This window comes from Balaenoptera ricei, chromosome 11, assembly GCF_028023285.1.
Source record: "Balaenoptera ricei isolate mBalRic1 chromosome 11, mBalRic1.hap2, whole genome shotgun sequence".
NCBI lineage: Eukaryota > Metazoa > Chordata > Mammalia > Artiodactyla > Balaenopteridae > Balaenoptera > Balaenoptera ricei.
This window is the reverse complement of record NC_082649.1, coordinates 70537621-70553369: the sequence shown is the minus strand read 5'-3', so window position 1 is coordinate 70553369 and position 15749 is coordinate 70537621. Positions and strand designations below refer to the sequence as shown.

Below are 15749 nucleotides of genomic sequence, written 5' to 3'. Positions count from 1 at the left end.
CCGCGCACCGCTAGCTGCAACTAGAGAAAGCCTGCGGGCAGCAACGAAGACCCAGCACAGCCAAAAATAAATAAATAATTAAAAAAAAAAAAGAGTGAATTTTATGGTATGTGAATTATATCTCAAATTTTTAAATCCACACCTCAGCCAAACAGGGTTCCCTGGGTCCACCCTGTCCACTGTCAGCCCCACAAGAGGTGGAGCACATTGGGCACAATTTCAGAGAGGACACTGACGGGGCAAAGGTTATCAGAAACACTCCCTAAGGGCTTCCAGCCTATAAAAAAGGCTGACAAATCTTTTGGACCCTGTTTGTTCAAAGTCATTTGAAGATCTAGTGATTCTCAATCAGGTGCAATTTGCCCCTCAGGCAGTATTTGCCAATGAGTGGAGACATTTTTGGTTGTTACAACTTGGTGGGTGGGTGAAAGGGACGCTACTGGCATCTAGTGGGCAGAGGCCAGAGATGCTGCTCAACAATGCACAGAGGAGCTGCCACAACAATCGTCCAGCCCAAAATGTCAACAGTGCCGCAGCTGAGAAACCTTGATTCAGTTTAATGATGGGTCAATCACTTTTTACAACCTTGGATTTATATACCCACGTGGCCCTTTCGATAACAGTTATTTCAAATATGTTCGAACTGCTCCAAGCAGTAGAGCATGCCTCAAACCAGAACCACAGATGTGGGGCAGGTCCCAGGCCTATCTCAGGCAAACCTATCTCAAAAGAGCAGTCCAGGCCTTTCCATGCTCAGAGGTATCCAGGAGACCTCCTCAAAGGCCCAGGTCTTTTTTCTTTTTTTTTTTAATTTTATTTATTTATTTATTTTATGGCTGTGTTGGGTCTTCGTTTCTGTGCGAGGGCTTTCTCGAGTTGTGGCAAGCGGGGACCACTCTTCATCGCGGTGCGCTGGCCTCTCACTATCGCGGGCCTCTCTTGTTTCGGAGCACAGGCTCCAGACGCGCAAGCTCAGTAATTGTGGCTCACGGGCCCAGCTGCTCTGCGGCATGTGGGATCTTCCCAGACCAGGGCTCGAACCCGTGTCCCCTGCATTGGCAGGCAGATTCTCAACCACTGCGAAAGGCCCAGGTCTTAAGCAATGAATTATACTTTCAAAGGGCTGCTTATCAAGTTTTAAACCTAAATAGCCAAACAAAGCTTTCTTAAAGTACAGCATTTCTTAAAATACTAACCAGTTAAGTTTATTTGAAAGACTCGCATAAGGAATGGACATTTCTTTTCACATAAGGAAAGAAAACGCAAAAAAAAAAAGTCTACAACAGGAAACTACTGCTAACCACATACATTTCTGGTATATGCCAAACAAAATCCAAAGATATATATACATATATATCTCCCATCTATAAATGCCGCCCTTTTTTCCACATGGCCCCTCCAAGCCGAGAGGCCCATTGCTAGTGCTATCACCAAATTCCCAGGCTCTATCTAACACTTCAAGAAAGTTTCAGCTGTCTTACTCTGAAAATACCTCAAGACAGTTATTGTTTAAATAAGTTTGGGCCTTTAAGACCACAATCCACAGGTCCCTTCCTAAAAGGCAAGGCTGAAAAGGGAGTTTTTCCCCCTTATCTTCATCACACAAAGAGAAAACAATTAAATGTAAATTATCGAAAAATCTATCACCCAAAGACTCCTAGTATTTTGATGTATAACCTTCTAGAATTTTCCTAGACAAATATATTCATACAAGCTTTTTTTTTTTTTAATAAAAATGGGACCATACCCTAATACCATTTTCTGGCCTCTTTTCATACAGTAATATATTTGTTTTCCTACAAATCCACAGCTACACCGTCATTTTTCTAGCAGCATAATATCCAATTACATGGTTGTACCCTTTAATTTTTTTTTTTTTTTTTTAAGTAGCCTTCTGTTGGGCTTTTGACTGTCTTCAGTATCTCGTTATAATCCTGGAATGACTACCTTTGTACCCATATCCTTTTCTCAGTCGCCCAGTTTTTTCCCTTAGAATAAATTCTCAGAAATGAAATTGCTGGCTTTTTAACGTTTTGGTTTCATACTGCACCAAACTTCCCTCCTTGAATTTTGACAACTCATCCTGTCACCAGCAGCCCATGACAGTTGTTCCTCCATCCAGAAGGGGATGCAGAGCTGCTCTGAGACATACAGTCCCACTGGAGGAAGCCATCCATCTACTCTCACTCGGCACCCTGGACTCTGACGATGCCCTAAGATGGCAACATTCTGCCAACACAGACTGATCCCTTAATTAGTTTTGAGCTGGGAACCAACAACTCAACAACAGTCGATGCCAAGTGTCAGCTGTTTCTAATCTAACCCCATCCATTTGTATGGAAACGTAGCTCAAAAACCCATAGGCCATTTGTGCTAAACAGAACGCCTTGTGGTGGAGGAAAACCGCTCCGTGGCCACAGCCAGTAGTCTAATTTAAGGCAAATCCATTGATGAACATGCTTCTGTCCGTACCCCAACCAGACCACGATGCTCCTCCATCTTCTAAGCTCAGGCTCCTGCTCCAGCCCCAGCCCACCCCTCCTCCAAGCTGAGGTCTACAAGGGTTTGCTGCCTGGAGTTTTGGTGGCTGTGGGCTTGTAGGCAAAGGAGAAAACCCAAGAGGAACTTACGTAGAAGTGAAAATGCAAGAAGTGGGCCAGCACTCTGGGGGCCACGTCAGGGAAGGTGGCCAGGAGTGTCTGGAGGTAGACCTCCAGATCCTTCTCCCTCTTTTCCACCAAGCTCCTGGAGTTTTTCCCAATTATCTTTTTGGGCGGAAGCAAACTTTTATCGATCTTCCTCTCTGCGACGAGCTGTAAGCAAACATAATGTCAACCACAGACCAAGAGGTTCCGTAACTGTGCAAGGCCAAGGCAACCAGCCTGAGGGCAGGTGCTTGTTATGACTTCCACAGCCCCTCCTGGCAGTAGTACCAGAATTAATGATCAAACTGCTGCACCTGGGATTTGGCCTCAAGTTTAATTAGCACTACAAATACCAATACAATTCCAGATGAGGAGTTCCATCCCGAGGCTTTGGAGACATTCAGGAAAATAATACCTCAAGGCCCCTAAAACCACCACCTTCTCCAAACCAGAACAAAATATTTGTGCTGCAAATGACCCAGAGAAAGGCAGCTCTCTCCAAATGCAAAGAAAGAAATGGAATCACAGTCAGATATTAAAGCATAGGTTCTGGAATAGGTATAGTCAGATGGAACAAGTTCAAGCCTGTTCCCTCCCCAGGAAACTGTCCCGGCATCTCACATCCAAGCTACAACTGACAATCTTAAAACTAAAGTTCAAATATGCTCCTTGCACACTGTCTTATGCAAGGGCTGAACTCCCAGGATCCACCAGTTTTTTTGCCAGTTACATTAATAAACCAGTTTATTAATGTAACTGGCACAGAGCCTGTTTTGCCCTAAAACAGGCACAATGGGAGCTTGGCCTAAAAGCCCCCAAGCCCTGAAACACAGGACCCCAGCTCTCAAGGGTTACCTTTTCATGTAGGTCATGGAAATCGCTGTAGCGGTGCTTGACTGTCCACTCATGGCTGCCATCAGTGACCTGGATGATGTAAACCTAAAAGGAAAAACCAATAGCCCTTGCCCAGCCGGCAGTAAGGAAAGTGCCACCCTACCCTCAGCGATAGCTGTAGCACACCCAGACCCCCCCAACCCCCAGGCCAAAGTTAAGCTGCTCTTGCCCACCAGCTTCCGCACCTGACCCTTACGAGCAGCAAGGCCCCCTCTCTTCCATGGCCCTAGCACTGGATCTGGCAGGCACATGGGATAAGTCTGAGCTCTATCCAACAGTGAGAAACAGAAAAGGTGGCTATCATATCAAGCCATCTCTTTAGTTTTTTAACTCCAGCCTCATGTAACTCAAAGCCCAATCCAACCTGAGCTGCAGGAAAGGAAGGCCATTCCTTCTAAGAAAGGCAAAACAGGGTCAGGTTTGGCAGGACCAGCTTTTCTGCTGTAATTCTTTCCCAGGTGCCCTGACTGTATCCTAGAATCAAGTCCTTTTCCAACGCTTTCAGCTGCTTCAGGGCTGTGATTTCTGCTGCTGAGCCAGGAGTCAAGGCACTAAGAAGCTGATGGGGGGTGGGGGGAAGCAGTGATGGACAATTAAGCCCTATCAGAAGGGAACAAGCCGTGGAGTCAAGGAAGACCTGTGTTCAAAGTCTGGTTCTGCCATTTCCTGGCTATGGTTTATGTATGTCACTTATATAAGTGACTGGGAGCCTTAAGTTGTCTGAGCCTCAGTTCCTCCATCTTAAAATCTGCTAGGTTTAAGAATCAAAGGTAATGCACACAAAATGCTTTGTAAAGGGTCTGACATGTAGCAAGCGTTCAACCAAAGGTAGGTGTGTTAATAATACTCAAATCAGCATACCTGGACAAAAGGACACGAAATGGTACCATCCAGTCCGCCTGGATCACCACCTCCCCCCACACCCATTCAGAGGAGGGACTCAGCCCTGTGCAATGAGGAGGCTTTTTGGAGCTAACCCTCCAGCTGCATGCGGTGCACGCGTGACGGCCAGCCAGCCAACAGCTCAGAAACCTCAACCCTCACCTGGATGAGGCCCCCTGGTCCTAGGGTCCCGCCCCTCTCTGCAGGATGCAGGGAAGGGGGAGGAGAAAATAATCAACTCTGCTGAAACCTCCCGGGAGGAGCAGCCATTTCTCCAGGGCCGGCCTGTTGCTCCAGGATCCGCCCCCAGCCCCTCTCCACAGCCTGGCAGCTTCCCTCCCCCTCTTCCCGCCCAGGAAAGGAGAAAGAACCAGAAAAATGACCCTCAGGAGGAGGGTTAGGATGAGGGCCAAGGGGGTGGGGTGAAGGCAGGGCCAAAGCCCCCACCCACCCCCCACCCTCCGAGAACAAAGGACAGGAGGCTGGGAGGTGCTCAGGATGCCCCCACCTTGGGGCCAGTCCCTGCTAGGCAGCCTCCGAGGCCCACAGGCCTGGTGCCCAACCCCATCCAGACCCAGGAAGGCCTCCACCTCCATCACAGTCCGCAACTGCCCCCCTTTTCTGTCCTCCATCTCCCCCACAGCCTTGAAGCGTGCGTGGGCGGTATGCTGCCCCAACTCACCGGCACACTCTAAAGCCACGAAGAGCCCTAAGGCTCCTGGGTCTCGGCCTTTCAGCCCTGAGCCACCCCCTCAGTTCCCTGGGTCTGCGCCCCACCCCTCCCCCATTCTTGTCTCTGCCTCAGCGCGAAGGCCCCAGATCCCTCCTTCACTTTTTGAGCAAATCTCTACTGCAACCCCTAGACCCCCCCCAAATCAAGGCCCCGCCCCTTCTCCTTCTTCACGGCCTGCACCGCCCTGACCCTTTCCCCTGATTCCATCCATAAAAGCCCCCACTGCTTAATCCCCCTTCTCCGGGACACCCTGTCACGTCCTCCCAGGCCTGCGCCCCTCCAGGCCTAGAGGACCTAGAGGGGCCTCCGCCTCAACCTGACTCCCCCCTTCCGCAGACCCCCTTTATCCCCTGATTCTCCTCAACCCTAGCCTCCTTTTCTAAACGCGTACCCTTCCCAAGCCCCCTCCCTGGGCCCCACCCCAAGACCCTCTTTCCGGAGCTGCGCGGCCCAGGCCCCTTCTCCAGATTCCGCCATCCCAGGCCCCCTCCTCAAAATCGCAGCCCGCCTACCCCCAGCTCCCCAGTTGCGGGGCTCAGACGGCCTCCCCAACACCCCCGACTCAGACTCCGGGTTCCAGCCGCCACCTCCAGTTCGGGCGCCCGAGCCCCCAGCACACCGTATACGTGTCCACGAGCTCAGAACCCACGACGCGCGCCTCCTTGACCGGCTCGGCCTCCCGCTCGGGACCAAAGCTGCGCGCCGCCGCCGCCATGTTCCGGGCTCGGTCACTGTCGCCGCCCGGCGCAGACTGGCAGCAGCAGGGGGCGGGGTCAGCGTCCCACCGCCCCCAGGCCCCCGCCGCCCCCCGCCCCTGCCGCGCGCCGTGCAGCCATCTTGGCCCCGCCGCCTTCTCCCGCCCCCGCCGCTCTACCCCCTTAGCGCGTAATTGACAGCAGCCGCCAGCGGCGCGCGTGCGCAGGACGCCGGGGACTGTCTTCTTGCGTAACCGGTACCTGCGTGGCACCGCCTGCCGCGCTCTTTGCAGCGTGGGAGAAACTGAGGGCCCATGCGGGGACTGCTCTGGGCACTGCCGCTAGGTGCCCAGGAAGGGAGGTGCGATGGCCCCGCACCTTCCATGCTACCCGAAGCAAGTCACTGCCACGCCTGGCCTCAGTTTCCCTCTCCAGATAAGAGACAGTAACCACATCTCACCTGGCTCTTGGGCTCATTCCCTGGAGGGCACGAGAGGGTTGAGAGAGAAGGAAGATCTGATCTGTGCCTGGAGCCCAAGCAGGACAGAATAACTCTGGACTATTTCTTAACCTCTCCGAGACTCGGTGATCTCTGTCACATGGGCTTCTAGAGAATTGAGTGGGTTAATCCATGCAATGCCTGTCAGGCAGGGCAGGGAACTGGTGTAGGCTCTGTGTGAAGGAGGTGAAGGGTTAGGTGGAAGGAAGGGATATGTGCTGGCCATCTGGCACAAGACCCCCAGATGGTGTCCTACCAGAGCTCAAAATGAGGGGGCAACAGCCTGGTCCTGGACCCAGGAACTACAGTACTGGAAAGGGGAAGCACAGAGAAGCAGCCCTAACTCAGGGGAAGACCCAGGTCTAGAAAAGAGAGGTGGTAACGGAACTGGAGGGGGAGAGTCTTACACAGATGGGGCATGTGTTGGTGTATCAATATTTGCTGAATGACTGATTGAGTGCAGTCAAGCCTAGAGCTAGTACTTTTCTCCCTGGGGAGATGAGCGGTCTTGGGCATGGCTCCTCTGGCACCCTTGGCAGAAGGGCTCCAGACCACACTCTCCTGAGGTAGGTCAGTGCCTTCCTTCTCCACCAGTTCCATAGCACCATACTCTGAGCTTGGCATTCGAGGCTTCTCTTGGCACGGTCCTACACTCGCAGCCTCTTCTTGCATGCTGCTGCCCCTACTCCAGAGAGGTTTAACTTAAGGCGGGAGCTACCAAGTCAGACAGACCTTGAGCAAGTCGCCACCCCCCCAGGAGCCTCACCCGCCTCCCTGGTTGGATAGGAGTTGAGCTAACGTGTATAGGGGCCTGGCCTGAGGCCCACTACATTGCAGCTCCTGTCCTGTCCTGGGCTCACGTTTTCACTCATTAAAACCTTTCCAGAGAGTCCCCTGGGGGAATGGGGGACAGAGGAAAAGAGACCTGCTCCTTGTAGCCCTTCATCGGCTCCTTGCCCTGGGCAGAGGACACAGGACTCAGGCCAGTGTGAGATCACCAGAGCCGGGGGGAGGGAGTGGAGGATACTGCAGGCAGGGGTGGGCTGGGCGGGGAATGAGATGGGGCAGGGCTATTTAAGCCCAGGGCTGCTGGCAACCCCAGCAGCCTGCCCTGTGAGCCGCCAGTATGGATGACATCTACAAGGCTGCGGTGAGGGATGGGTCTGGGCAGGGCTGGGGTGGGTGGGCCCACTGGGGGCTCATTCAGCTCGGGATGGGGTGCAAGGTCACCCCCAGGAGGTGGTGGGGACCCAGGAGAGGACCCACATACTTTCAGCCCAGGCCTTCAAGGGGACGGTGGGTCTGGTGTTCCCGGTTGTGGAAGGGGTGAGTTTAGGGTCTGCGGGAGCTGTGCAGGGTGGTGGAGGAGGATGTCGAAGCTTTCGCATCACGTCTAGACCTGTCTCCAAATGTCTATAGTCTGTGTCATTGTCTCCAGGCCACATCTCTCTGCGTTGGTGTCTCTGGTCGCTTTCCCAGTCTCTTTCTGTCTCTTTGTTCCTCCTAGGCTCTTCCTCTGTGGCTCTGTCGCTGTTTCCCTGCCCCCCATCTCTGTCCCTCACATTCTGCTTCTCACACACTCCCAAATCCCCCACCCCCTCCAGTCCCCTTGACTGGCTGAAGATGCTGTGGAGGGTGGGACAGGGGTTGTGAGAAGGGGGCTGCAGAGCCAGAATCCTGAGCTGGAGAAGGGGCTTTGAAGTTTGAGGCAGGGAGGGAGGGACTGGGAAGAAGGAGCAGAGCACTGGGGCCCCAGCCCCCATCCGGCCTGGCAGGCTCAGGGCTCAGTGGCTTAGCCAGGGGTAAGGGCTAGCGGGTGGTCACCCCAAGTCCCTGCTGGGGCCACTGAAGGGCTTCAGATGCTATTCTATCTCTGGAGGGGGCGTGTTGCTGACCTACCCCCAGCACAGAGACAAGGACATTTGACACAGACAGCTGTCCACAAGGGAACCCCTCCCTCAGCCCTGGGAAATGTGGCCCCATTCCTGGGCAGGGAAGGGCTATGGCTGGCTATAGGGGTGCCCCTGCCTATCCTGCAGGAGTCCGTGGAGCTGGGGGGGGAACACCAGCCCTCCACCCTGTGCCCATACAAGGCCTGGCAGGGCCAGGGACTAATTTTGGCTCCTGAGGCACCAGCAGGCCAGGGGGCCAGATAACGCTGCCCCACCCCTGCATGCCAGAGTCCCCAGAACAATCACCAGGTTTAACTTTGTCCCATGTTAAAAATAGCCCAGTGGCCACCCCGGTCAGGTTACAGTGGGCGGCTTTGCCCACCCCCACACTGGTTTTATTGTTCCAACCTGAGGGACAGCTGTCTCTCAGGCCACCCAGCTTGGGTTTCGGTGGGGGGTGGGGGCGAAAGGGCGTTGAGTGGTCACTGACTATTGTTACTCAGGGTCACCTTAGTCCTGGAGGGGGTGCCCACCTGTCACCCTGGTCCTGAGCCCAGTCTCAGTGAGGCCAGCTGGGTCACCTCAGGATTCTGGGGACTAGGAGGGAGAACTGAGGCCTCTGCTCTGTGACCTGGGAATGGCCTGCGTCTTCCGGGCTTCAGTCTTCCCACCTGTGGAATGGGTTGGTTTCCTCGACAGCAGTTAAGGCCTGAGCCTGGGTCCTGAGACCTCTTTTCCTCTCTAGGTAGAGCAGCTGACAGAAGAGCAGAAAAATGGTGAGTACCCCAACATGCATGTGGGGGAACAGCAGAGCTGTGCTGGGGGAGCATGAGGACCCCAGGCTGGAGGCCAGAGGCTGGGGTCCCTCTCCCTGTGACCTCAGAGGTCTCAGAGGGAAGTGGGCAGGTTAGCAGGTGGCCCTAGGGGTCTGGCCTTCCAGGTTCTTGGCTGCTGAGCCCTGGCTGCTCTGTCTCCCCTCCTCTCCTATTGGACGCAGAGTTCAAGGCAGCCTTTGACATCTTCGTGCTGGGCGCTGAGGATGGCTGCATCAGCACCAAGGAGCTGGGCAAAGTGATGAGGATGCTGGGGCAGAACCCCACACCTGAGGAGCTGCAGGAGATGATTGACGAGGTGGATGAGGATGGTGAGCCCCTTTGCCCCCCCGCCCCAGCCCCAGGCCCATAGTGCCCCCAACTCTCTGGGGACCTGCATCCTGGCTCTGCCACTTATTACTCTGTGCCCTTAAAAGAGCTGTTTAGCCTCTCTGAGCCTTGGCCGTATCATCTATAAAATGGGCACAATGACCACACTCGTCACACAGAGTTGCTATGAGGATGCAGTGAGAACAGTGGGGTCTAGTGTCAAGGGCAGTGCCAGCCATTCTGACCGTTGCTCTCTAATGGCTGTGCTGCCCACCCCCTCAGGCAGTGGCACAGTGGACTTTGATGAGTTCTTGGTCATGATGGTTCGGTGCATGAAGGATGACAGCAAAGGAAAGTCTGAGGAGGAGCTTTCTGACCTCTTCCGCATGTTTGACAAGTGAGTGTGTGACCCTTGACCTCTGACCCTGACCCTAGCAGAGCTGGGCAGAGGGGGACAGTCTTGTGACCTCGAGGCCTCAGTCTCCCGTTCTGTGCAATGCGGGATGAGATGCCCCATCTCCCAGTGGCCCTTCCTTACTTCCCGGGGTCTTGAGCAGGGCTGCCTCTTCCCCTCTCCCTGCCCCTACCATGGGCTCTGAGGCCCCCCTCACCCAACTGGCAGAAACGCTGACGGCTACATCGACCTGGAGGAGCTGAAGATCATGCTTCAGGCTACCGGTGAGACCATCACAGAGGACGACATTGAGGAGCTCATGAAGGATGGTGACAAGAACAACGATGGCCGCATTGACTATGACGGTGAGTAGGGGTGCGCTGAATCCCCACTGCCCATGCCCTGCCCAGCCCAGCCCTGACCTCTGACCTATGCCTGCCCCTCTCTCACAGAGTTCCTGGAATTCATGAAGGGGGTGGAGTAGACACCGACCTTCTCCCAGAGCTGCCTGTGCCACCTTCCAACTCCAGCCGGGCCCCGGGGTTAGGGGCAGGGGGCTAGGGTCCCCAGGATGTGAACTTGGGTGTGTCCTTGACCACGGGCCCTCCCTGACTACCTCCCCCAGCCCTGTCCTAGGGAATGCAAATAAAGCCCTGCTCCCTGGAGGCCTGGTGTCTGGCTTTCATTCCCTAATCTTCACTAGGGTCCATTCCTGTCCTGACCGTTTCTGTCCCTGTCCCAGAACCTGTGCTCTAACCACCCTTGCACACCACCTTCTGCAGGAGGGGTTAGGTTAGATCAGAGACTACCACGCTCCATACCCACCTGGCTCCCTTCTATAACTGCTGGTACCCAGGCCCCGTCTCCAGCAATTCCACACCTGGAGTCTGTGGTGGCCCAGGAATCTGCATTTCACAGGCTCCTGGGGGCCATGGCTTTAGTCAGCCAGTTGGCAGCCAAGGGGTCCTATACTTGGAGAGGGCAGTCACTCAGCACCAGGCTAGGCCCTGGATGCCACTTGGCATGGCTGCCACGGCTCCCTCTCGCTTCTGGTTGGGAAGAAGCAGGGCACTGTGGGGGCTCAGCGGGCCCGTGGCTCCAGTCTATCTGCCCGCTCACCTGGATTTCCTGCCGGCGACGCTGACTCCCCGGGACCAAGGGGCATATCGTCTACTCCCCTTGCCCATTTGACAGGTAAGGACCCTGGGGCCCAGAGAGATTCAGGGGCCTGTCAAGTTCATCCAGTGAGTCTGGGGGAGAGTAGAGCCACCTGGCTCCCAGCCGAGGACTCTGTCTGATGGAACAGATCCTGATGGGCATGATTTCCAGTTCCCATGAACCTCACGGCTCCAGCAACCCACTTTCCCTCCCTGGCAGGGAATGGAGGCATGGGGTCTTGTGGCTCTCTGCTTACTGGGGGCACCCAGGCCAGAGCTACAGCCAGAACAGTGAAACTGACCTTGGGTAGATGGGGGGCTGCAAGGAAGTGGAGGTGTCAGCAGTGGTGCTTGCAAGAGGGACAGCTGCCACAGCGCCTAGGCTCCAGCCAGAAGGTCAGCAGCTGTCCGTACTCTGCCCAGCCACTCCACAGCCTCCCCACCTGTGCCCCAGACTTGGCGTTCCCCAGAGAGGCCCAGCATTCCAGAGACAGTCTTGGAATTCTGAAGATGCCTCAGTGGAGGCCAGAGCTGCCTGGTTCCTGTAGAGAGCGGGGGTCGGGGAGAGGAGAGGGGTCCCCTCAGTCCTGCCCTCGGGAGCTGGAAAACTCAAGGACCTACATGTACACCCAGGAATGACATCTCAAGAGAGGAGGCAAGGCTACATTGGGTGGCACCACGAGCCAGTGTACCATTCCAGGGTTTAGTCACACCCCTACTATGTGTCCAGTGCTGGCTGAATGCTGGGACCCTTCAGAGCGAGGCCCAGTCCCTAATTTTGTGGAATTTATAGTCAACTCAGGAAGACAAAGAGGGAGATGAGTGCAGTGAGGAAACCAACATAGTGCTAGAATGGGGACCGGAGAGGAGATGAGGCTGGTGGGGTAGGAGAGACCCTCGGTGAGCAAAGGGCCCAAGGACCCAGGAGGGAAGGAAGGAGGCATTGAAGACAGCTGATGGCCCTGGAGCTGGGGAAGTTGGAGGCCCCGAGGCCTTGGCCACCTGGACACAACGGTTTCACTGGAATGGTGGGATGGGAGCTCAACTAAAAAGGGCCAAAGGAGTGAGGCAAGGTAAAGGGGAGACGGCAAGTGTGGACAATACTGGTGAAGTTTTGCAAGGGCTCAGGGAACAGAGAGTTGAGCTGGAGCTGAGGGGAGATGTGGAGTTCGAGGAAGTTCATTTAAGAAGGTGGGTCAGGGAGTGGCCTGTATGCTGATGGGAGCAACCTAGTGAAGCTGGAGAAGGGTTAAAGCAAGATGTGGAGTAGAGCTGCAGAGGGTGAGCAGCTAGGGTCTCCAGGAGTGTGTCAAGGGCCTGGTTATAGCTCTGGGACTGGACCCAAACTGGGCAAGGAGAAAGGGGGGCTTGAGGCAGGGAGGGAAGAATTGTGGCAGGGGGGATGCTGAGCACAAGGTGGTATCAGAGGAGGAATGTTCTGAATGGAGATGATGAAGGTCACATCCTCATTGGTGGTGACTTGGAGGATGGGTGGCTGAGGTGGGGGGAGGAGGACAAGGACTGCAGAGGCCAGGGGCTCCCAGGGGGTATGGGATGCTGACGGGATCAGGGAAGGAGAAAAGGAAAGCCCCAAGAGTCCAGCCCTCTGTGAACAAAACAGGAGGATGACTGGGCCAGCTACAAAGTATAAGGGGGGCGGCGGCTGGTGCCTTAAAGAAGGAGTCCACAGGTAGGAAATCCTGTGAGATTTTCCCAATATCTCTGTTCCAGAATTAGGTTGGTGGAGGAGGGACCGAGGGCATCCATTCCTTCCAGGCATTTCCACCCCAGAATTCTAGCTAGGAGAAGCTGGGCTGTGACCCTTTATATGCCCACCTGGGGGCGCATGGTGCACGACAGTACACATCACACTTGTATACAGCCAAGGGCTGACAAGTTCCCACTAGCACATGCCATTGCGCTCCCCTACATGCATCACCCAGTTCTGACTGTTTTGCTCTGTTCAGTCCTCTCCATTTCTTCTGGGCTGTGTCATCCTTTGCCTAGATAGTGCTTCCTCCATGAAGCCCCCCTTGATTTCCTCCACCAGAAGCAAGCACTGGATGCATGTAAATCAATGAAGTTAGAACACTCCCTCACACCAAACACAACAATAAACTCAAAATGGCTTAAAGACTTAAAAATAAGCCATGACACCATAAAACTCCTAGAAGAGAACATAGGCAAAACATTCTCTGACATAAATAGTAGCAATATTTTCTCAAATCAGTCTCCCAGGGCAAAAGAAATAAAAGCAAAAATAAACAAATGGGGGGACTTCCCTGGTGGTCCAGTGGTTAAGACTCTGCGCTCCCGGTGCAGGGGGCCTGGGTTTGATCCCTGGTCAGGAAATTGCAGACCGCAACTAAGAGCCCGCATGCCGCAACTAAGACCTGGCGCAGCAAAATAAATAAACATTTTAAAAAAATAAACAAATGGGACCTAATCAAATTTATAAGCATTTGCACAGCAAAGGAAACCATAAATAAAACAAAAAGACAACCTATGGACTGGGAGAAAAAATTTGCAAATGACACGACCAACAAGGGCTTAATTTCCAAAGTATACAAATAGCTCTTACGACTCAATATAAAAAAAAAAAAAAAATCAAAAAATAGGCAGTTCCTAGAGTGTCTTCCAGCAAACAATGGCAAACATAATATAAACACTACTTGCAGAAGAGATGGTCTTTTATTAGTTCTTAGAAAGGCCTTCATTTCCTTCCAGGCTCATCACTCTAACTGGGAACCCACTGATGGTTGGGAGTGAAGCAAATAGATCAGAACAGTAAACACCAGGTTTTCGAAATATGGTTATGCTTCTAGTGGTAAAATAATTATAAGCTGGAACCTTAAAACATGCTTCCGTTTACCCCCAGGAAGAATTGTACTATTACAGAGTGATGCTAGATTAAGACTGGAGTTTTAAATGATTGAATTGTGTCTCTCTTGAAGTGGTGCCACTTTATCTCTAGAGATCGGGAGAAAATAAAATTTCATTTCATATTTTTAAAAAAAAATGGGCAGACGGGGCTTCCCTGGTGGCGCAGTGGTTAGGAATCTGCCTGCCAATGCAGGTGACATGGGTTTGAACCCTGGTCCGGGAAGATCCCACATGCCGTGGAGCAGCTAAGCCCGTGCGCCACAACTACTGAGCCTGTGCTCTAGAGCCTGCGAGCCACAACTACTGAGCCCACGTGCCACAACTACTGAAGCCCGCATGCCTAGAGGCCATGCTCCGCAACAAGAGAAGCCACCGCAATGAGAAGCCCGCACACCACAATGAAGAGTAGCCCCCACTCTCCACAGCTAGAGAAAGCCCGTGCACTATAAAAACCCAATGCAGCCTAAAATAAATAAATTAAATAAATTTAAAAATAATAATAAAATAAAATATTTTTTTTTAAATGGGCAGGAGACCTAAATAGAAATTTCTCTGAGGAAGACATATGGATGGCCAAACAGGCACATGAAAAGATGCGAAACATCACTAATTATTAGAGAAATGAAAATCAAAACTACAATGAGTTACCACCTCGCACTGGTCAGAATGGCCATCATTAAAAGTCTACAAATAGTGGTACATGTATACAATGGAATATTACTCAGCCATAAAAAAGAACGAAATAATGCCATTTGCAGCAACATGGATGAACCCAGAGATTGTCATAGTTAAGTAAGTCAGACAGAGAAAGACAAATATCATATGATATCACTTATAGGGCGAATCTAAAAAAATGGTACAAATGAACTTACTTACAAAACAGAAATAGAGTCACAGATGTAGAAAACAAACTTATGGTTACCAGGGGAAAAGTGGGATGGGGGATGGATAAACTGGGAGATTGGGGTTGACATATACACATTACTATATATAAAATAGATAACTAATGAGGACCTACTGTATAGCAAAGAGAACTCTTCTCAATACTCTGTAATGACCTATATGGGAAAAGAATCTAAAAATGAGTGGATATATGTATAAGTGGTAGTTTCTGTACAGCAGAAACTAACACAACATTGTAAATCAGCTATACTCCAACAACAACAAAAAAATTTTTTTAAGTCTACAAATAATAAATGCTGGAGAGGGTGTGAAGAAAAGGGAACTCTTCTACACTGTTGGTGGAAATGTAAATTGGTGCAGCCACTATGGAAAATAGTATGGAGGTTCCTTAAAAAACTAAAAATAGTTACCATATGATCCAGCAATCCCAATCCTGGGCATATATCTGGAAAAGATGGAAAACTAATTTGAAAACACATGCAGATAGCCTCATCCACCAGAGGGCAGACAGCAGAAGCAAGAAGAACTACAATCCAGCAGCCTGTGGAACAAAAACCACATTCACAGAAAGATAGACAAGGTGAAAAGGCAGATGAAGGAACAAGATAAAACCCCAGAAAAACAACTAAATGAAGTGGAGATAGGCAATCTTCCAGAAAAAGAATTCAGAATAATGATAGTGAAGGTGATCCAGGACCTTGGGAAAAAAATGAAGGCAAAGATCGAGAAGATGCAAGAAATGTTTAACAAAGATCTAGAAGAATTAAAGAACAAACAAACAGAGATGAACAATACAATAACTGAAATGAAAAATACACTAGAAGGAATCAGTAGATGAATAACTGAGGCAGAAGAACAGATAAGTGACCTGGAAGACAGAATGGTGGAATTCACTGCTGCAGAACAGGATAAAGAAAAAAGAATAAAAAGAAATGAAGACAGCCTAAGAGACCTCTGGGACAACATTAAATGCAACCAGATTCGCATTATAGGGGTCCCAGAAGGAGAAGAGAGAAAGGACCCGAGAAAA

The 15749-nt window shown here is 52.0% G+C and overlaps 2 protein-coding genes across 20 annotated transcripts in view; one reads left to right on the top strand and one right to left on the bottom strand.

Annotated features, from left to right (window-relative positions):
- Positions 1-15749, bottom strand: part of LOC132375069 (nischarin) — an 88908-nt gene that overhangs the window by 65530 nt on the left and 7629 nt on the right. For 15 of the 19 annotated variants that reach the window (XR_009505889.1, XR_009505888.1, XM_059939832.1 and 12 more), the window contains exons 1-3: positions 5774-5991; positions 3501-3584; positions 2631-2813 (exon numbers count right to left, since the gene is read on the bottom strand). Coding sequence is in view for 16 of the 19 variants with exons in the window: in XM_059939832.1 (XP_059795815.1) it covers positions 2631-2813; positions 3501-3584; positions 5774-5869 (363 nt within the window). In the remaining 3 variants the exon portion in view is untranslated. Of the gene's footprint in view, positions 1-2630; positions 2814-3500; positions 3585-4400; positions 4683-5773; positions 5992-15749 lie in introns of those variants that run through there. The other 4 variants (XM_059939852.1, XM_059939851.1, XM_059939835.1 and 1 more) reach the window with 4 other exon arrangements.
- On the top strand, positions 7421-10441 carry TNNC1 (troponin C1, slow skeletal and cardiac type). Its single transcript, XM_059937664.1, has 6 exons — positions 7421-7498; positions 8986-9016; positions 9238-9384; positions 9665-9779; positions 10005-10141; positions 10229-10441. The coding sequence occupies exons 1-6, from the start codon at positions 7475-7477 to the stop codon at positions 10258-10260; spliced, it is 486 nt and encodes a 161-aa protein (XP_059793647.1). The 5' UTR covers positions 7421-7474; the 3' UTR covers positions 10261-10441.

Bases quoted from the DNA above. Each gene is read 5' to 3' on its own strand.
- TNNC1 (XM_059937664.1), top strand. From the start codon at position 7,475: ATGGATGACATCTACAAGGCTGCG. The intron at 9,017-9,237 runs GTGAGTACCCCA...TATTGGACGCAG, and splicing joins GACAGAAGAGCAGAAAAATG to AGTTCAAGGCAGCCTTTGAC. The intron at 9,780-10,004 runs GTGAGTGTGTGA...CCCAACTGGCAG, and splicing joins CTCTTCCGCATGTTTGACAA to AAACGCTGACGGCTACATCG.